This window comes from Taudactylus pleione, unplaced genomic scaffold (genome assembly GCF_031769625.1).
Source record: "Taudactylus pleione unplaced genomic scaffold, aTauple2 ptg000032l, whole genome shotgun sequence".
In the NCBI taxonomy this organism is placed as follows: domain Eukaryota; kingdom Metazoa; phylum Chordata; class Amphibia; order Anura; family Myobatrachidae; genus Taudactylus; species Taudactylus pleione.
In genome coordinates this window covers 8,848,574-8,871,658 of record NW_028284434.1, presented here as the reverse complement: position 1 = coordinate 8,871,658, position 23,085 = coordinate 8,848,574, and the positions used below count along the sequence as shown (strand labels likewise).

The window sequence follows — 23,085 nt, the reverse complement described above, 5'->3', positions numbered from 1 at the left end:
GAAATAATGTTTAACACTGAATACAGCATTGTATATATACACTTAGCATCCATATTCTGCAGAACAGGGAAAGTTAGCAGTGTAGGGATTACTGACTGGGTAGCTAAGGAAACAAACCAAATGTTAATGTTACTCTTTAAGCCAGGGGTGGGCAATAAGCGGACCTTCAGCTGCTATTGAACTACACATAGTGATAGTAAAACTGACAGGACATGCTGGGATGTGTAGTCCCACAGCACCTGAAGGGCCACTTATTGCCCATCCCTGCTTTAAGCTATACTGTTCTTTCACTCCACTGGGGGGGTATTGGAGAGCACAATGTTTTATAATCATCCATTTGAAGCAGAGTCTTAGGGTGAGGGTGTACTGTACTCATCATCAGGTTAATTTATGCATTAAGCTCCTAAAACCATTTGTGCAGCACTAATTTACATATTGCATAATGTATTGTGTAACAATGTTATCATACCAAAACCACTAGCTCCATTGTATTAGTGCACTGGAACTTGTATGCACTGAGCAGTGGTTCCCACACTCTGTCCTCAACAGTCCAGGTTTTCAGGATATCCATACTAAAGCACAGGTCATTAAGTACCTCAGTCAGTTTGATTATACTATCCATGTACAAGCATGGATATCCTTAAAACATGGACTGTTAGGATGCCTTGAGGACAGATTTTGGGAATCCCTGGGCTAAAGTATGATTATAGATTTCTCTCTGTACCAATTTAGTTTTTGTTTTTTTTTGACGGTGCAAAAAATAAAATAAAATGTATAACTGTTTCAAATGTGGGATATTAGATCAGCATTTATTTAACAGGCCCTAACACACTTTTTGTTTGTTTTCCATTTAGACTGTCACTAACTTCAAGTACAGTGCAAAGTAATTGTACCCAACCATGCAACATTGATTTTTTTTTTTTTTTTTCTTTATTTAAGTTTGCTGACAAGTCATTGAGGTGTGTGAAATGTAACTTACTCAAGTATCTGTTGCCACTGGTCATTAGCAATGGCAGTTTACAAATCATTTTATTTTTTATTATTTCCATATCACCTAAATCCCAAGGACTTGCTCAACTTTTCATAAAAAGGTAAATCTGGATATTAAATCTAAGGTACTTTGCATATCTGGAAGGCACGATCATGTACAGAGCCACCAAAAATAGGCCACAAAATAGTAGATGCAGCTGTACCAGCTTCCCCTATGAACCAATTGTAAAAATATAGTTCATAGCAAAGACATATTCCAAATGACCACGATCAGTACTAAAGTTCACGCAAGCAGGCAAGGAAAACCATTTTGTCATTACTGAAACAGAACACATATAGGTTGATACCAACACTGCATAAATGTAACTGAGGGTAAGTCTCCCCATTAGTGCCTGGACCTAACCCTCTCTCCACTCCCTCGCGGCTAACACCTAACCCAGCCCACTATACTTACGTTCGGGATGCCGGAATCTGCATTTCTGTCCCAGGTCAGGATTCCGGCACCGAGATTTCATCAGCCTGCATCCCGTACGTAGGTATCATAACTACATCCCCACTGGAATATGTAATTTGACAGCACCAGAGTCAGATTGCCTAAGGCTACTTGGGCACAGACAGGACAAATGCTCAGAGATCACACACTATGAGGAACACTGCTGCAATGCACACAGCCATCTTTTATACTGTATATGTAATAGTGCTGCGCATACTGTCCAATGTAGGAATAATCTACTCTCCCTAGCACTTGTTATATCAGCCACTGAGCACTGGTCTGACGTCTCTCCATGATGAGCTTCAGTCTTGACTGTGTGCAGCCGACAAATACAGAACAGTAGAGATAGATTTAAATCTAAGTCCTGCAGGCTCCAGGTCCTGAGCGGGTGTGAGAACACTATTTTTCATCAACAAGTTATAAAAACATTATTACTTTTTGCTGCATGGAGAATACATTTTGTTATGAGCAGCTAGAACTAGGGTAGAGGAGGCCTTTAAAAAAAAAACATTTGATTATATTAACACACAAGGAAGAGAAAGTTGCACTTGTGCTATACAGAAACCAGGAAACAAAAAGAATCTAATTTTTTTTTAAACATTTTTACTTCAAACTCATCGATATTTCATATCAATTTCCTTTTAATACAGAATGTACTGCATGGGTAGATTCCAAAAAGTAGTGAGACATGGGGAGTGGCTGCGATGCTAGACACGCTTTATGGGTGCTGAGAGTTGTAGTCTGAAAGCCAGAGAGTCACAAGTGACCCTATAGTAAACTAAAAAGACCATCATGACATGGACCAGATCATTTTATCTGACAAAGGATTCAGAACATAGTGCCTGCAGCAAAATAACTGTTAACCGCCAGCACGAATATTCTATTGGTCACTTGATAGGGAAAGAGTTAACAAGAAAAAGTCACATTGAAGAAAGGCTGGTTCCAATCCGGCTTCTTTATGAAAGGTGCTGTTTTTGACTACGTAATGGCACTTTCTTCTCTTTAGTGATCCTCAGTATTCTATAAGTTCAGTAAGTCCAAATGGGAGGGCAAACAAAAAGAAAAAACCTTATACACTTAGAAACATGTACAAAATGCAAAAGGTGTGGGTGTTATTCTGTATAATGGCAACCAATCCCATTACGGCCATATATACTGCAACATGCTGACAACATTGTGATCCATACGCTTTATTCTGACAAATCTCTCATCAATGAGGCTTAAATGGAAGCAGGGGACAAAAAAATAAAAAAATTCCTTAAGATAGATGTGATCATTTCAGAATGAGCAGCCCCCTCTCCAAGAGAAAATAAATTATAGTGGAATGCCTAGGAAATATTGGAGCTATTACAAACAGACTAATTGCATTCAAAACAACAAAGAAAATATATAAATTGACAAGCTTTTGAAAAAAAGCCAGTAACTGCGGAGGAGGGGGGGGGAGGGTGGAATTTCATTTGAAGAAAAAAAAAAAAAAATTTGCACTTGAACCTAGTTGTAAACCACACAAAAATTCACTTTTACAACTATTGAACTGAACCTGCGCACTGGATTATTACAGTATACCTTTTATGTAAAAAAATCTTTATACATCATAATAAAAAACAGGGAAGGCAAGATGCATAAAACAAATCAGCTGGTATCCGAGAGTCATTTATTAAACCACTTTGCTGTTGGAGGGGCTGGCATACCATTCCGTCCCGGGCCTCTCCGGCAGCAAAAAGGGGCCGGTCTGCATATAAAAGTAGTGTCTGACTCTGCTTCACGCATCTTGCATCTTCACTTGTAGTAAGGATTGTTCTGTCCGATGGTGTGGCGGACAGCTGCTGGTCCCAGTCTTTGGCACTTATGCTGGTAAACTCAACTTCTTTCCTTTTAGTACTGCAAAGAGAAAAAAATAAATAAAAAAATGTATTCAAATTTCCCAAACTGTAAATTTAATATGCATTCTAGAAGAGAGAAACCAACCATTTTCATCAATTGAACTAATAGAAACCTCATCTTCTCCCTAGATAACACTGACAATAATGAAGTATGAGACACAAAATGATAGTCAGTCTCAAATATTGGCATACCCCTCAATATGGTTATAGGCAATGGTTCCATGCAAAATTATTTGTAAACAGTGATCAGACACTTTTGCCACAACCCTTGTAAAATAATTTACAGCCGTGGCAGCAGCCATACTGAACAAGTTACCTACTGTACTACAATAAATTAGGCTAAAAGTGCGCTCTTATATTCTTAACATATGAATCTTGCTTGTTAACCAAGAGCAGCACCAAGTGAACAGCAGTTCCATCATTTTATATCTCATGCTGCCGAGTCTTTCACACACATCCATTTTTCTCCCCCAGTAAAACGTTCACAAGTTCAGCAGCTGTTTCAAATCACAGCTTCTTAAAAGCCAAGGCGATACCCCATGGAAGGCCCAGCGGTGCTGTGATGTGCACCACAGCGATTTCAGATCCCCTGCTCCCTGGCTTGTATTATTTATTCACTTACTTGAGCTAGTTAGGACAGTGGTTCATCAACCTAAGCTGGCCAGTGATCAATAGGGGAACCTGTATAATCACATAACTCATTCTTCTTAAAAGCACACTTCAAACATTTTACATTCCCCCTTTATCCAATCCATATATAAAAATATTGTATATGTAACTATTAAATATTTTTATGGCTTCTATAAACATGCAATGGAGTCTGTAAGGAGCTTTTGTCTGACTATACCTTTTTGAGCTAGTTTACCTCAGCCCAAATTCCTGATGTCAGTATAGATTTAATCACAAAAGTATACCTAATTGAAGGAGAGGCCTTTATGCACGGATGATGAATGACATCATTGGAATGTCAACAGGTGCAGAAGTTACATAAAGGGGCCTAAGTCAATTAGGAGAGATTACCGTGCCTTACATTACCTCACAGGCTATATTCAGCACGCACACTCACAACCCTTGCTATTTAGAAAGAAAATGCTTATCACAATCAATCAAGGAACATTTTGGAAGTTAGACTTAAGAGAAACACACACACACACGCCAGGAACTTAGTTAGAATTTGCATCATGCCCTGTGTATCATAATTCACAATGTGTTCCAAATGGAGCATATTGCTACAAATATGATGTAGGTATAGGGATCACTGATCTAGGTTCCTGAGTATAGGAGTGTACACACTAGATGATATGCTCCCTGAGTGATATCGTCTAGTGTGTCCCTGGCAGGCTGTGCTCAATGTCGTTCATGACATTGAGCACACCAGCTGAACGATATCATTAACGATCTCGTTCAGCGCCGGGCTCTCTCCCCCATTCCATAACATGCAGCAACCTGACGACATCGTCAGGTTGGCCTGCATGTTAATCCGATTAACGAGAATGACGAACGACCCGTGGGAACGCGCGTCGTCGTTATCGTTCATCGTTTTTGTGTTAAAAATGGACGACTGAACGATATAGTTATCGTTCAGTCGTCCACTTTAATCGCCCAATGTGTACGCACCATATGTGTACTGGTGACTACATGTCAGATCAGAGCATCTCTAAAGAATACACTGTACATTTACAGCATCTTTCCATAACGTTGGTGGTCTTTCAAATTCATTTCCTGCTTCTCTAACACTTTAATCAGAAAGTGCTGTTTGCACTGGCATAATGCTTGCACTCACCTTTAGTAACATACAAGTAGAAGAAGTCACAGTACAGGATGGTCTGCACCACACCTGCCACAATGGCGATCAGGTCAAAGAAACCTTCAAAGGAATAGCGCCAAATCCAGTTAAAGAGATACAAGGCACGGTACAAGCCCAAGAAGAACAGGTAATGAGTAGTGATTGTCTCCGCTTCACCCGTTTTGCTGATCATGAAGAGCTGAGGCAGGATGGCTACAGACTCCAAATAAATGGAGAAGGTCCATAAGATCTAGAGGACAAATATTTTGGTGTTAAATAATCAATCTCTATGTTGCTCATATTTTTTGTCATTTACATCTATTACAGTTTACTAGTGGACTTAAATTTGAAAAAAAATAAAATTATTATAATACGGTCCAGAACTGAATGTGAGTTTTCACAGATTATGTCTCATATTAACCCACATAAGTAATCACATTAATAATACTGAATAACTCATGTCAGTTTGTGGTCAGCTGGTACTTTTACACAGTCTATTTGTATAACATTATAGACCTACATAAAAAAACCTAAAGTCCTGGAAGAGTTATCATATACAAGTTATATGGATAATCATTGTATTTTAGAATTAGAACAGGAAGCTAGCCTTGGATACAACAGCGATGGCCATGAACATACAAACATTATAGAACGTACCTCGAGGGGAGAGAAATCGTGATTAACAAGGACGGATAATCCACCAACAGGGACTACAAGGAATTCGATTCGGAACGTGTCATGGTTCCCATCGTATGTGGCCTTAAATTTCATATATACTAAATAGACTGTTGCATATGCGCAGCCAACATAGATGAGCTGAAAAAGTAAATAAAAGTATTAAAAACACATCTAAAAAGAAAATGCACAAACAGATATAAAAGTCCTTCTAGAATGTTATTAAAAGAGGTTTTCTTCATTTTGCCATCAGGTGTGCAGTGGGGTAATTACTATAAATTAATCTAATGAACCAATTTTTACTGATTAGAAAGTATATTTAGCAAAATGACAAAACCAGTGCGCAATAAAAATCAGAAGTGCAGTAAGTGGTGATTATTCTATTGTGTTAACACCCAGTACTCAAAAGACCATTGGGCACGAATCTATTCTATGCGGTGTGAATAGCGCCGGGAGTGAGCTCCCGGAGCTATTCAATACAATGCGCTGCCAAGTCCAACTAGGATTTCTTCTCGCATCCCCCCGGGGATAAGAGCAGAAATCCGACAAAAGTCCCGGCGCGAGGCTGTTTTCTGCCCTTAGCGCTGGGAACACAGCATCGCGCCGGTAAGTCAGGTCGGGGAATGCCCGTTATCGCACCTTAAACAGGGTGTTTAGTCGCGAGAACGGGCATTCTCCGATTAAATACCGCGCACAATTGAATAGCTCCTGGAGCTATCTCCCAGCGCTATTCACATCGCATAGAATAGAATCGTGCCCATTGAAATGAATTAGTATATGTGCCTCCTTCTAGTGCTCTCCCAATAACAGATTTACAAAAAGGTGAGGGGTGACCGATGTAGTAAAAATAATAATCACTGTTAAATACAGACTCCACTGAACATAGGACCATCCAGAACATATTTAGGATTGATCCTTGGTGGAATTTGAAGATTTGACCTTCCCTCAGGTGCTGTTTAGAGCAACAGGTGTGGGAGGATACAAAGAGAAATACATAATAGTGCAGATCAGATTCACTATACACTTTAATAATAGATTTAAATTAGAAAACGTATCTATAGTCTGATCTGCACTATTATGTATTTGTCTTTCCAGGGGCGCCAAGAGGGGGGGAGGGTCCAAATTACCCGGGCTTCCTGAGGGGCCCGGGTCCGCCGCCCCCCCCCTCCCAGCAGCCCAGCACACAGCGTGCCACAGCAGTGTCCTATGCTTATGGGGGGGAGCGATCACACTGATCACACTGATCGCGCCTCCCCTGGCTTTGTGCCGGGCTGAGGGGGCTCAGAGCGCCCCCCTCGCCAGCGCCGCTGAAAATATATTTATTTTTACCCGGGCCCGCTGCGGTGATCAATCATAAATATGTTCTGTATGGACCTAATAATGTACAGCATAGGAGCGAGAAACAGCGGGAATGATCAGGAACTGTAACCTATACATTATACAGTAACGTATAAAGCCGTGATGTGTAATCTAATATACTTCCAAGGCTGCATCAACTTTTAAAAGGGATGCACATTACCCTTAACCTCATAACTTTAAAATAAATCTCAAATGCACTCCAAAGACACAGGTGAAGGCTCTGGGGCTGCTTGAGACTCACAGGCGGCCTAGTTCCTGATTGATAAAGATATGAAACACTCTTCTCAGAGCCATAAATTACAGCTAAACAGTGTTACTCTGGCTGAGTGAGCAGCACTCATGCACCACAAGGAAATCACTGACAATCACAGAAGTCATGCAGACAGCTGCGAGGTATGGTATACTTTATGCTGACTGGTAGTAGGGGTTGCAAGCAAACCTGTATAATACTATGGTACTTCACACAGCTATATCCATCTACATTCAATGTACCTTCTCCAATCCCTAACTGATGAGGCACAATGATAAGCAATGATTTGCCAAGTCAAAGTATTTTTCAAGATATATGTGATCCATTGTTTGTTTTTTTACTTTTAAATGCGTTTATAGAGCTTGAAATTTGCACCCAAAGAAACAGAATATATAGGAAACTTGGCAGATCTATATTACATTTTGGATAACAATGCAAAAACCCATTATGAAAGCACATAATGCAGTGAAAAAAAACAGGCAACATAAGAAACAATGAGTGGGGTAACTACATCTGACGTGGACAAGATACGAACGGGTAGTAGCTAGTACAATGTACAATATAGAGACCCTACAGACAGAATCCCTGGCTCCATTAGTTTTAGTATTTTTTTTGTTTTATTATACACATTAATAAAAAGGTTTTTCACTTACAATAGACCTTCCTGTGAAGCAACGGTTCAAGAACACGCACTTAATCTATATATCCATCTACACATGTCTAGATCCTGCTTCCCCACATTGGAAAAGTGGTTATAGAAGGGAAATAGTGAGGGTTATATCCATTGCCCACCACTTATAAATTCCACCAGGCATACAAGGGTGCCTCATCGCACAATGGTGTAAATTGGAAGACACTGCATATAATCTAATACTGAACCATCATGAATAGTGGTAGGACAAAGCCAGTTTCCAAAATACACACCACAATATGTCTCCAAATGTTACATTTCTCTTCTACAGAAATATATTTTCTGTTTCATTATACGAACACACGTGTTTCTCGCAGCACAAATGTTTCAACAAATACATCAGCAGCCCCGTTATTGCCATTTAAACCGCCCTAACATCATCAGAGCTTATTGAATAGCTATTGAGTAATGACTGCAACATCCCTTACACGTGCAGTTTCCTGCAGTCAGTCTGATGCTGGGATACTTTCTCCATTCATTACATAAAGAAGAATTACAACCAGAAGTGACAAATCAAATCCAAGTCTGTGCTGATCACAATAGTACACTCCTTTCTTCATACTGGGGATCCTGCCAGCCCAGAAACTACAAGGAACTTATATGGAAATTTTAGGTGTATATAATAACTACCTGAAGTACCCGGCGTTGCCCAGGTTTAAATCTTCAAGTTATTAAGTTTTATTATGAGAGGTCGTCCAAATCCGTCCAGTGTAAGGCCCAGAACAGGCTCCCCAGGTCAAAAGTTCTGCCCAGGATACACCAACGGGAAGTCTGATAGGGACCCCCCCCCCCCTGAAACCATCCAACTTGACCACTTTGCGTTGGTTTCATCCAATCAGAGCAGACCAACAGAAGAAATGTGTATGTATGTATATATATATATATATATATATATATATATATATATATACATACATACATACACACACACACACACATATATACACACACACATACATACATACACACACACACAAGATGTAACACAACCTGCGCAGATGTTCTGTGACCCATAGCAACCAAAAACTAGATTCTGGAGTAAGTAAGGCTTATGACCAGTTGCCATATACTCCCTTTGGTCTTACCTTCATACTAGTGTTGTACAAAGAAATGAATGATGTGAAAAGGTCCAAATACCGGGTGGTGAAGACCATAGCGAAGAGGAGCTGACTCTTTCCAGAAATACCTGCAAGAGATAGTCAATTATAAAATTAATTTACAAAAATAAGGTAGTTACATGTGAGCTCATCTCCAGAGTACAGATCTGTCCTCACACACTGTTGCTGCAGTCACCCCAAACAGCCCCACTCGACGAGAGGGATCCTGAGCGCCAAGCGTCTTCTTCACCTGAAAATTTATCTTAGTCGCTTCGCAAGAGACTGCACCGATTTATTAGATAGGCAACACTTGTATATCTGGGTACAACAGAGTTTGAATGTGCTATGATGCAGCGACCACGACTTCTTTCCACACCAAGGTACATTGTGCTTCACTTACAGACTCAGTCGCACACAAATATACAAGTGTTGTCTATCAAATTAATCAATGCAGTCTCCTGGTGCGACTTAATGGCATCTCATTGTACTAAGACTTATTTTCGGAAAAACAATATGCTCGGTGCAAACAGACGCACGGGACCTGGTGGCTTAATTGCTTCAGGCGTCTTGGCATATTGAGGTTAGGTGTCTGAAGACACATCTGCACAGGTCTGATAAATGTAAATATGCATTCACGGTATCACTAAATTAGAAACAATACCAACATGGAACATCGACAATGCTACATATGGCCTGGGCAAAGCTGTGAAATCTAGATCTGGCTTGTCAAAAAATGATGGCCGCTAAGACACCTTTGGTCACTTTAGTCTAGTATTAAGCCAAATGGCCAGATATTATGGTGCAAATACCAGTACAGATGCCAGTGACAGCATATCAGCCAAGGCAACGTCAATGTTTGACCAGTGGTTCCACCAGTCCTCGGAAGGCTGCCGACAGCAAGTTTCACTACTTGCAATCCTAGTAAACTCAGAAAAAAAACGTCTGATTTGTATGTACAGATGAGCAAAATGATACAGCAGAAGAGAAACCCCTTTTCCACACATGAACGCGCATCGACCCGGGAATTAGGTAAGTATGACTGCAAACAACCCGGGACAAAGTCCTGGGTCCCTGACACTGCTCTTTACCAGGGTCGGACTGAGACGTGGGAAATTGCTGGGTCCATCAACCCGGCAAATTCCTGGCTCTCACATCTGAAAAGGGTAGGTTTTTCCAAGAGGCAAGGAACCTCCAGTCGATATACTCTGAGTTCTGCACTGAATTTGTAAGTTCAGTTTAAAGGTCTACCACAGAGCACAACAAGCTGATTTGGATGAAGTAAAATAAAGGAGAGATCCAGGCAAAGTAAAATTAAAAAAAATTAAAAATAAATTAAAAACCACCACAATATAAACACATACATTACATACATATATAACATACAATAGACTTCCACTTAGAAGTTGGAAGTACACATGCTGAATAAGGAATTAGCGGAAGCAAACAAACTAATATATTTTCCCAAAGTAAAACTTTGATCACTCAGCACCAAGTGCAAAGGGCATAACACAAATCAGTACAACTGAAAACAAAGTGTGTCATGTAATCCAGACCAAAGTGCATAAGTTGTAGAATATGACCTACAAGAAAAAAATTCAAATACTGACCATTTTCATTAATGATGACCTCTGGCTCTCAGCTGTTGTGTAGCTACCAGTCCCTACCCCCAATCAGCTGGTAAAGCATGCTGGGACTTAGTTTCACAACAGCTGGAGAGCCACAGGTTGGCCAGGATTGTCTTAACCACTAAATAATTTTTCCCATGATCACCTGAACCAGCCACTCACGCGAGCAAAGATCCCTCTTAATCACAGGCGATGTGGCAAGATGAATGTGTGTCGGGAAATTAATTTCCCCTAAAAGGTGCCTCCACACTAGACATTATGCACGATTCGGCCAATTTCAACGCATCGGAATGACAGATCTTGCATAATATGTGCAAATCGTGAGCGTTCACTCATGATAACAATGCGAGTACCCACGGGTCGTACGTCGTATCTTCCGATCTTGCCTACAGCAAGCAAGATCTGTCTATCTCGTACATGCTCCGGCAGCATATCGTTCAGTGTTTATGCCTGAACAATGTGTTTGGATCCGCATACGATGCATGCTCGAATCAGTGAGATCCGTGCTGCAAAGCATCAAGTCACAGATGCATGGACGGGCCAGTGAGATCCATCCACGCGACTAAAAAAAAAAAAAAAAAAAAAAGGGTTAGTGCAGAACACTTACCAAATCAGTAAATTGGATCGGCCGCCTGTCTGATGGGCCGACCATTGCTCAGATGTGTACTCAGCATAAGGAAGTAAAAGATCGGATCACTGCCAAGTCTAAAAGGTGGGCATCCACTACCAGACTATGGAAAGAGTACGATTACAACAATGTAACCGTACAGTCGTTACTGATCCCCTGTAGTGCCTACACTGAACGATATGTCATTCAGTGTAGGCACCCTCCCTCATCCCTGAACACGGTCAATCTGTCGTTAACGGCAGATAGATGGCATGTTCAAGCAATGATTGATGTCAGAAACGACCAGCGGGAGACTGCTTCGCTGGTAGTTTCCGTCATTATAGTGCACGATTAATGAGCGATGATGCCGCAATCGCTCATTAAAGTCGCCTAACGGATACGCTGCTTTAAAGCCACTACACACTTATTCTTCTGGATCTCTCTGCTGCATTTTACAGACTCTACAATCCCTAGGTCTTCAGGACACAGCCCTATCCTGGTTCTTATCGAAACCCCCTTTCAGTGTTCCTTTCTTTAAATTCACCTCCTATTCACTACCTCTATGAGCTGGGAGTACTGCAAGTCTCAGTCTTAGGTCCTGTGCTTTTCTCTATCTATTCCTCATCTCTTGGCAAACGTATCAGCTCCTTTAGATTTCAGTATCATCTGTATGCGGATGATACTCAAAATCTACATATACGCACTAGATTTGTCACCATCTGTATTGGTCTGCGGTACTAAATGTCTTTCTACCAGTCCATCTCGGATGTCATCTCGATACCCCAACGTTAATCTTTCCAAACCAGAATACGATTATTTCACCCAGCCAACCTGATAGCAACCTGACATCTCCATCACAGTCGATAACGCAACAATCTACCCTACGCCACAATCTCACAGTTTAGGAGTCATCCCTGACTCTAAACTGTCTTTTGTTCCCCTTTCTCAACAAGTCTCCAAATCATGTTGCAGACATCATGTTGTCTGGGACATGAAGGGCCCACCAGGGGAATGCAATGTTAGGGACCCGCTGCAAAACTGAAAACCCGCTGCAGAACACATTTATTGTCCACTCAAAAGGACCTCCAAGTACCAGTTGCATGAGCCAGTGACTCGGGGAATGTAGTTAGTACAGACACGGTATGGAACATAGGGCGGGTGCACTAAACATAGCTTCCGCGATGCGGTACATCCCGCCTCTGTTCGGGTACATACCGCAGTTGAATACCATGGTATGTACCTAGAAATGCGATTTACATTGCAAAGGACAGCTCTCCCGATAAGACCTGTACTTTGAGATGCCCCGGACAGAGGGCCGCCAGCGGTGATGGGAGGGATCCGATCCCTCTCAGGGTAAGCATCCAGGTAATAAGCCCATAGGCTTCTATTGGGTAACGACACCTGAAGGTGGAGTTACCTACCGTGATGAAGCGTTGCATTCCGATGCTTAGTACATATGTAAAATGTGGTAAACCCCCCCTTTTCTGGGGTTTTACCGTATTTTCAGCTTTAGTACATCCTGGCCATAAACAGTACAGGCTGACACAGCTTTAGGCAGCTGCATAAGGGTGCAGGGACCTGAGGGGAAAAATTAAGAATTATTTTTTTCTAGACCAGGGGTTTCAGGTGGCTCCTGATGACAGCAGGAACGAATCTTGATCGTTCTGTTCCGCCATTAACTACTGCACACACAATGAGACAACATGCATAGGTCAGGTGGTCCCCCATGTGCTTCACAGTGACCTGCCATCCTCCCCAGTTACCTGCAGGACCCCCTGCATGTTAGGATGACCTGACCGTACAGATGAACGCGCGGCCGCACAGCTTCATACCGTGGCTGGATCCTCAGTCCCCGTAGTTTTCTGGGCGGTGCAGTACAGCCACTTAATCCGCGATTTGCAACGTGTTCCTGAGCAGCGCCATATGGACTTAGGAGAGTGTGGCAGCATGTGCTTCCTCCCCGTTAGCTGGAGCCTGACCTGGCGCGGGGCACTGCTAAGGCTGAGCAATGCCATCACCCCTTGGGGGCCTCTGTGTGTGTACCTCTTACAGAGTCCTGCTGTCACACTGCCTCCACACACAGGCCCCTCCTCACAAATCACACTGCCCCCAAACACAGGCCCCCTCACAGATCACGCAGTCCCCATGTCACAGATCAAACAGGTCCCCTCCCTCACAGATCACACTCCCCCACACAAAGGCCCCCCTCACAGATCATACTACCCCCGTGTCACAGATCAGACAGGCCCCCTCACAGATTGCACTCCCCCACCTCTCAGATCGTACTGCCCCACATTCACACCTCTCGCAGTGCACTTAACTGCTTACCTTGAAGAGACCTCATTTCATGCTGGCATCCTCCTCTGTCAACAACTGAAACTGCAAGCATGCTGGCTAGTGGCTCCACATTCTAGATCAGTCTGATGACAGACTGGCTGGGAGGGAAGACATACATGGTGGGCAGCAACCCATGGCTTCCCCAATCGCTGTTCGTGAAGCCCCGCCTCCGATCTCGACCAGGAAAGCCCCGATCATGTCCCGCAAGGCTTCACCCCCTCAAAAATGGGCGTGGTCTGAAATCAGTGGGGCCCATGGGGAATTACCCGGCTCCCCGGCAGCCCAGCCTGGTTACAGACATCCAACAAACATATCCTGCATACACCTGTATATTACTCATGACACTGCAAAAACTCGTGCACTTTCTCCAGTATTGATTATTGCAATAGTCTCCTTACTGGTCTTATCCAAAACAAACTTTCACTACTACAATCTGTTTTCAAGGCAGCTAAAAGGCTGATCATCCTTGCCAAAAATTAATCGTCTGCTAATACGCTCTGTCAGTCCCTTTGTTACCTGTATTCTACCGAATTCAATGTAAAATACATTACTAAGGCTAACACATAAGGCTATTAACCAAACCACACCAACATACATCTCTTCTCTTATCTCAAAATATCTCCCAACTCAACCTCTCCGTTCTGCACAAGATCTGTGTCTCTCACCAACACCCATCACCTGCTCCCATTCACTGTTACAGGACCATTTGTGGGGGTTGGGTACGGGATGCCAGCGCTCGGGATCCAGACACCTGTTGGTAATTATCCAAAGCCCCCCCCCCCCCAACCTAACCCCACTACTTACAGTTGGGATGCTGGCGCAGAGATTGTAACCGAGGTCGGGATTCTGATGCCGGCATATAAACTACATCCCCTCTGTGGAATGCCCTCCCACGCACAAGACTTTCCTCTAAGTCTCCAAACATTGAAGCGTTCCCTAAAAACTAATCTCTAAAAAGTCAGCTCATCGAATTCCAGAACCACCCACATAACCTCCATAAGCTATACTACCCAATTACATCTCCTCTATAAAGTCCTCACATATGTTACATAGGTTCTCTTACCTCACGTTCTCATCCTTCTGACCCTAAACCAACATTCCTGTGTGACTGGATTATACAGCCCACAGTCTTGTTTTATTACGGTTTGTCCCCAAATGTAACAGGCAACAAAATATGCTGACACTTTACAAGTAACAGTTAATAAATAAGAGCAAAGGTTGGCTACCACCAACTCCATTTTTTTAATTTTTGGAAGTTGATCCAAGTTACCTAAGCTGGTGACCAAGCTGTTGACCTCAGGCAGCATTCTGTAGAATTGACCCCTTACTCTGCAGCACACACTTGGGTATCCTAGAGTGCCCAACCATCCCCAGCTACCCCCTATTCCCATCACAGGTAGAAAAAAAAAGAAAAAAAAAAAAGTTTTGGGTGGCAAGAAATCTTTCAGCAATTAGCATTTATAGAAAACCTCTCTTTTTGGGCAAAGTAGATCGATAGGCCCCTTAGAGCATTGAGAGTGACAGAAATGCTGAATTCTCATCTATACTGGTTCAACCCTCCAGGAGGTGAACAATAATCATATGAACCCCAGTGTCTATAGCACAGATATATTAAACACAACAAGTATGAACCCAGCACACTTTATAAATATGTAAATATAATTGTGGCCAACTAAATAAAATTCTGTTAGAAAGCAAGTAGTGTCAGCACCACTCCATGAACAGCTTCCAGACAAAAAAAAAAGGGAGGCAATTAAATATAAAGAGAAGTACTGAATGCACTACTAATAAATTAGCTGTATACAAGTGAATCCAGCAGAGCAGTAACTCCAGCATTGAAGGTCAACCATAATGCTAATATTGAATAAAATACAACAAAACACAGATACATGAATAAAAACAAGACACCACAACAATGTGGATGGCTTCATATTAAGAAAAACATAATAAACCAAACTAATAAAATAACTGAAAATATCTAATTAAAAAAATGGTTAATATGGAAAAGAAGGCATGTGTACAGCCATGGCCAAAAGTTGAGAATGACACAAGTATTGGTTTTCCCAAAGACTGCTGCTTCAGTTTTTATGATGGCAATTTGCATATACTCCATGTCATGAAGAGTGATCAGATGAATTGCAATTAATTGCAAAGTCCCTCTTTGGGATTAAGTTCATTGTCATGGCAAAGACAACATTTCCACTGCATTTTAGCCCTGCCACAAAAGGACCAGTTGACATGTCAGTGATTCTCTCGTTAACACAGGTGAGAGTGTTGACTAGGACAAGGTAAGGCTGGAGATCACTCTGTCATGCTGATTGAGTTAGAACAGTGTTGGCTAACCTTGACACTCCAGCTGTTGTGGAACTATATATCCCAGCATGCCCTGCCACAGTTTTAGCATGCCCTAATAGCAAAATGTAGCAGTTCATGCTGGGTTATGTAGTTCCATAACAGCTGGAGTGTCAAGGTTAGCCAACACTGAGTTAGAATAACAGACTGGAAGCTTTAAAAAGGAGAGTGGAGCTTGAAATCATTGTCCTTCCTCTGCTAACCACGGTTACCTGCAAGGAAACACATCCAGTCATCATTACTTTGCACAAAAAGGGCTTCACAGGCAAGGATATTGCTGCTAGTAAGATTGCACCTAAATCAACCATTTAACGGATCGCCAAGAACTTCAAGGAGAGAGGTTCAATAGTTGTAAAGAAGGCTTCAGGGCGCACCAAGAATGTCTAGCAAGCACCAGAACAGTCTCCTAAAGTTGATTCAGCTGCAGGATCGGGGCACCACTAGTGCAGAGCTGGCTCAGGAATGGCAGCAGGCAGTTGTGAGTGTATCTTCACGTACAGTGCGGAGAAGAGTTTTGAAGGTGGTCTGGTGTCAAGAAGGGCAGCAAAGAAGCAACTTCCCTCCAGGAAAAACGTAAGGAACAGTCTGATATTCTGCAAAAGGTACAGGCATTGGACTGCTGAGGACTAGGGTAAAGTTATTTTCTCTGATTAATCATCTGGAAAAACGCTTGTCCAGAGAAGGAAAGGTGAGCGCTGCCATCAGTCCTGTGCTCATGCCAACAGTAAAGCATCCTGAGACCATTCATGTGTGGGGTTGCTTCTGAGCCAAGGGAGTGAGCTCACTCACAATTTTGCCTAAGAACACAGCCATGAATAAAGAATGGTACCAAAACATCCTCCAAGAGCAACTTCTCCCAACCATCCAAGAACAGTTTGGTGACAAACAATGCCTTTTCCAGCATGATGGAGCACCTTGCCATAAGGAACAAAACATCAAAATTTTGGGTCCATTGCCAGGAAAGTCCCCAGACCTTAATACCATTAAGAACGTGTGGTCAATCTTCAAGTGGTGGCTGGACAAACAAAAACCCAAATTCTGACAAACTCCAGGCACTGATTAGGCAAGAATGGTCGGCCATCAGTATGTGGCCCAGAAGTTGATTGACAGCATGCCAGGGCAAATTGCAGAGGTCTTGAAAATGAAGGGTCAACACTGCAAATATTGACTTAATGTAATTGTCAATAGAAACCTATGACACTTATGAAATGCTTGTAATTTTACTTCAGAATACCATAGTAACATCTGACAAAAAGGTCTAAACACTGAAGCAGCAAACTTTAAGAAAACCAATACTTGTGTCATTCTTTAAACTTTTGGCCATGGCTGTAGAAACATAGGGGAGAAACAGAAGGGGGGGGGGGAATTTAAGATTAATACATTAGAATGTATAACAGTCTAATCAATGTCACAAAAATAAAATGAGTTCGGGTATATACCACTGCCACTTGTATCACACTACCAGTGAAATGTTTTAGAATGACCCAATTTTTCCAGATTGTGTTGAAATGTATGCAGTCTAGGGCAGAATTCAATTGTTTTCTCGCGCCCGATCTCCCGTATAAGGTGACAGGAGAACGTGGGGCGAGATTCAATTGATCAGAATATCGTGCACAATGAGGTTGGGTTTAGCCGCAAAAAACAGCTACACCTGAGCAAAGTGCTGGGCGCGATCGCAAAAAGTGCAGATTGGGTGCCCAAACAGGTCACTTTTCGCGCATTTCAGCTCGCACCCCCTTAATGCCGGCGCCGGCAGCTGATCGTGCCTGACAGTAGCAACAATTGAATAACAGTTAGAGGACAATTCAATTTGGAGCGAGGTGAATAGCACCAGGAAGTTGGTCCCAGAGCTATTCAATTCACCTTGTGGTTTAGTCCGACTACAGTCACTCAAGTCGGAGAATGCCGGATCTCGCGACTTAACCTGAGTGTTTAGTTACGAAAACCGGCATTTTCCGAATAAAGTGTCGGCCACGAGTCTGTTAGCACCACACTAAACTGGAAAACAGCCTCGTGGCTGGCACTTTAGTCGGATTTCTCCTCAAACCCTCAGGAGGGTGTGAGAAGAAATCATTTAGTCGCCCTAACAGTGCGCTGAATTGAATAGCTCAGGGAGCGCCCCCCCGGCACCATCAACAGCCCATAAATGTGTTGCAATTGTAGGTTGCTTTGTTTTCACCCTCCTGTCCAGTTCATCCCAAACCAGCTCAATGGGATATTCTGGAAACTACGCTGGCCATTCCATGGGGGAGGAATTAAATTCAGTGCACTGTTGATAGCACCGGGGACGGGACTCCGGAGCTATTCAATTCAGCGTGCTGTTAGGGCGACTAAACAATTTCTTCTCACACCCTCCTGAAGGCGCAAGGAGAAATCCGACTAAAGTGCTGGACGTGAGGCTGTTTTCCAGCTTAGCATGGTATTAACAACTTTCCGGCAAGCACTATAGTCGGAGAATGCCAGTTCTCGTGAATGAACACCCATGTTTAATCGCGAAAAATAGCATTCTCCGACTTAACTTTGTCGGACTAAACAGCGCAATGAAATTAATAGATCCCGGAGCCATCGACAGCACACTGAATTGAATGCCCCTTCATGAATTGAAACCTACCGTCTTGTTCTTTTCCTCTAAGGTAGTTCTGACATATCCTGGGAGGTATGTTTTGGGTAATTACCTTGCTGTAGGAGCAAACATTGACCAACCAGAGTGCTTCCTAGATTCAGGATGTCAAAATACAGAGAGAATTTGCAGGCAGAAAAAAATACAAGATTATTTTTGGGGTACAAAAAAAAATTTTTTTGCTTTCTGCAAATTGCAGATTTTCTTGCAATATTGACATGAGATATCCTAACTCTATGGAGCTCCACCAATACCATAATTGTAGGAAAATTATGCACCACACCTAATCACAACTGTTGGTTAAATTATTTAATGTGCTGAATCAAACTCCAAATTGTTTTGTTTTCTTAACCAACCAGAAGGTGCTGCAAAATGCTATAGTAGCCCTTTTGGGTTCAGGGTGCCGACTCGGGATCCAGCAAAAGAGCCACGGACCATCTTGCTTCCTCCACCATGTTTGACAATTGGTGTCACAGGGATTTATTTACTAAACGGCAGCTTGCAGAAGTTGTTTTGAGGAGTGTTTAAGCACAAAATGAAAAGGACAATGCTTTTAATGGCAAAATATGTTTTGCCATTAAAAATACACCTCTTTATATTTGGACTTACACATGCTGGGAAGCAGCAGATTTTACATGCCACCACTTAGTAAATAATCCCCACACACTAAGGGGTACATTTACTAAAGTGTAGGTTTTTAGAAGTGACGAGGTTGCCCATAGCAACGAGATTCTACTTAACATTCATCCAGCACCTTCTAGAAGGCAATAGCTAGAATCTGATTGGCTGCTACAGGCAACATCTCCACTTCTAAAAACCTGCGCTTTAGTAAATATATCCCTAAACCTACTTGACAGTGTACAAAAACGGTGCATGATGAACCAAAGAATGAAAATTTTAATTAATCATCCCATAAGACCTCCTTCCAGTCTTTAGTAGCCAACTGGTGATACTTCATGGACCAGGCAAGCCTATTTTTAATTGCTGCAGAACAGCTGTAAGTTTTGAAACCATTATGCGCTACCTTAAAAAAGGCCTTTTTTATACAACTGAAATGTACATTGTCAGTTATTGCTAAACTAAACAATTTTTTCTCACCTCCTGCAGTTAACTTCTTACATTGGTACAATTTCCCAGCACTCAAATTTCAATGAAAACTTGAAAAATGGGGATATTCTAAAATATGTTATGAGTAGTAGATGTGTTTTTAACGCAAACAGATCTGACAAACTAAATAATTAACATACATATTTGCATCTTTAATTGCATTAAGTTAGTTTTTCAAAGGCTAATTGTAGCGTTTGTGCGCATTTATTTGAAGCATACACTTATCTATAAAAAGCTAGTAAAAACATCTAAAAATGTATTGAATGCCTTTTACTATTGTTTTAAATGCGACAAAAAAAAAAAAAAAAAAAAAAACTTTCACATTTCATTGTGAATGTATCCTTAATTTTTCTTTTAATTTGCTTTACATGGAGTCACCAAGAGTAGATCCACTTGGTCTCTACAGCCTTGCGGTTTAGGTCTCACTTTGTTACTTTTGCACCACTCACATAGATCTTAAACCAAGGGTGGGCAAAATACACAGAGAGCCATACGCGGCCTGACAACCAATTCTGTTCTGCCCCTCCACAACCTACATGCAGCCCGCTCCAGGCTACACTGCCTCTGAACTCCCTGACATCTAAGCACGACTCATATATAAGGCACTAGGACTGCAATTTTCAAGAGTGACAGATGGCCCAAACATCTTCCCCGCACACTGGTCGGGAGAAAAAGGTGGCAGTGCATCATGAGATTGAGTAGTACAGTAAGCAGCTACAGGAGCCCTCAAAGGCACATCCTATTGACAAGCAGAGAGCCCCAAGGTGAGTAGCACTGAGTCAGAGTGGCATCACGTGAACTTGAGGCACTGTGTGGCATAAAGCAAAAAGAAATTAAGGATACTCTTACAGCAGTGTTTTTTGTGGAAAATACATGAATAGGTCTAACAAATACCATTGAGAGGTATTGTAAATACAAAATAGTTTGTGTGTGGCCCTTGATAGATACTAAAAACTTAAGCCCCCCTCCCCCAGCTGAAATAATTGCCCACCCCTGCTACAGACTATTTGCTATATATATATATATATATATATATATATTTTTTAATATACACATTATTGTTAACATTTTTCAACACAAGGAAATCAACACAAGAAAAACATAATAAAAAAATTAGATAAATGTCAATAGAAGCATAGATATATTATCTGCTATAGCGATAACACAGGCAGCAACTGATTTGCCCCCTGTGAAAAGTGACCAACCACTGAGATCAATGGAAGTCTAAATTCAGACAGCAGCAAAATGATGACTTGTTTAAAAATTCAGTCCACAGGGACCAGACGAACTAGAACCACTTTCATGATGGTCTCTTAAAACTATGTAGTTAAAGAAAGCTGTGCAATTTATTTCAGCAGTAAATCACTCACAATAACAGCATGTATGAAATGATCATCGTGTAAAACAGTCTGTACAACGGAGATGCTCTCTTTGTAAATAACTGGCTGACATTCCAGCAGGTAGTCAGCATGAAGGTATGTATGGGATGACGGGGGTGATGATGTGGCTGCAGTAACAGCCCTGTTATTATTCCTCACCAATATTGTCACACTGTAACTAGTACACAGGACACATCTGCCAGGGTGTCCTGACAACTACACAAATGACTCGCCCTAGGTAAGGGGTTAATAGCTGACATGTAATAACGGGATCTGACGGGTTATGGCCTCACCACGCCTTATAGCCGGCTGCCACGTCAGATTCCCACACAGTGCAGCCAGAACTTATCATTTACACCAGGCACTGATTCATTGACTTCTAGGCACGGAGCACCAGCTATATCTGTACATTGTAACACTCACCCTGCACCCAGGGCATAAGCTATCGGATGGGGAACAATAGTCCCAGACCACAAGCAACTAACAAGCAGTATATAGTTTCCATATATCCATATGATCCAAGTAAAAACATAAATAAAAGTGCCATGACAGTTATACACATCCTGCATGTGTGAATATATAAAAGCACACATCACCCCATAGATCAAAATGCAGCAGACTGTAAAGTGGAACACAAATAAGACATTGCTTGGAGTTGAAAAATGTTAGGGTCTGGGGGAAGGGGGGTGTCACTGTTTTAGGAGAACTTGTGTGTTCCCTCCAGAGAGAGGTAATGTGGGTGCCCATGCTGGAGGTGTGCAGTAATCTCAGGACAGACATATTGTGCATTTATGGAGCAGTGACATATATGCAGAGAAGTTACACTACATGCTCTGCCCAGCACGGAGGACAGCCAGATGCACGGACCGATGGCATCTAGTACACATACATACATTCATACGTGCAAGCATGCATACAGCAGCTACATATACTGTGCATGCACAGTGCAGGTCTGTGGTTCCTATGGAGGAGTGCCACCAAATGAGTGTATATATGGGCGAACTAGCACTCATACAGTCCCCTCTGGCAGCACTTACCGGCACAGGATCGGGTCTTCCAGATCTTCAGCAGCAGAATAATGATGGCTGCCAGGTGGGACAAGTCCCCGCTTAACCTGAAGATGTTCATGGTGTAAGGAGAGGTGGGTGACCTGGGACAAGGGTTCTGCGGTGACCGGGGGGAAAAGAGAGAGGGTAAGGTAACCCGGGACCGCGGAGACTGACTCTGACGCTGACTTCAATCCGTTAAAATGGCGAGAGCCGAGCTACGTGGCCCGGGGACGTGGCCTATCTGCAGCGGTCGCAAGGCACGCCGGGAAGCTTCAGGGCCCGGGCAGAGGGGAACGCGCGCTTGTGTGTGCCCCGCCTCCTGCGAGCGAGCGAGCGCGCGCCGCGTCCCCATCCGTCCCTTCCCGCGCCCCCTCACTTGCGACGTGCATGGTTTTCTGTGTGTGTGTGCCCCGCCGCGCTACAGCCACGCCCTCTCTCGCTGCATGGACCTGGTCTGTCCTAGAATGTTCTATCATTTTTCGGGTCCTGCAACTATTTTGGAACTGCAATGTCTGCAGTCACAGTGCAGGCCACAGTTACTGGATGACTTGTAAACAATTATGAATCCCCACTCAAAGCTAAGCAGCACCACCTGAATGTTAGAGATGTATTTCTAATGGGTTGGGTACGGGATGTCGGCTTTCGAGATCCCAACCGTCAGAATCCCGGCGCCGGCATCCCAACTAGGTTACCATCTTGAAGGCTCGAGGTAAGTATACCTAACCCCTAACACTCTCTCACCGATGCCTAAACCTAACCTCCCCCCCTAATGCCTAAACCTAACC

At 42.6% G+C, this 23,085-nt stretch overlaps 1 protein-coding gene across 1 annotated transcript; it reads right to left on the bottom strand.

The window, feature by feature from the left end:
- Positions 1 to 831: 831 nt before the first annotated feature.
- On the bottom strand, positions 832 to 22,663 carry KDELR2 (KDEL endoplasmic reticulum protein retention receptor 2). Its single transcript, XM_088451952.1, has 5 exons — positions 22,289 to 22,663; positions 9,213 to 9,313; positions 5,810 to 5,968; positions 5,150 to 5,402; positions 832 to 3,364 (listed from the first exon to the last, which is right to left on the bottom strand). The coding sequence occupies exons 1-5, from the start codon at positions 22,377 to 22,379 to the stop codon at positions 3,330 to 3,332; spliced, it is 639 nt and encodes a 212-aa protein (XP_088308078.1). The 5' UTR covers positions 22,380 to 22,663; the 3' UTR covers positions 832 to 3,329.
- Between the last annotated feature and the right edge of the window lie 422 nt (positions 22,664 to 23,085).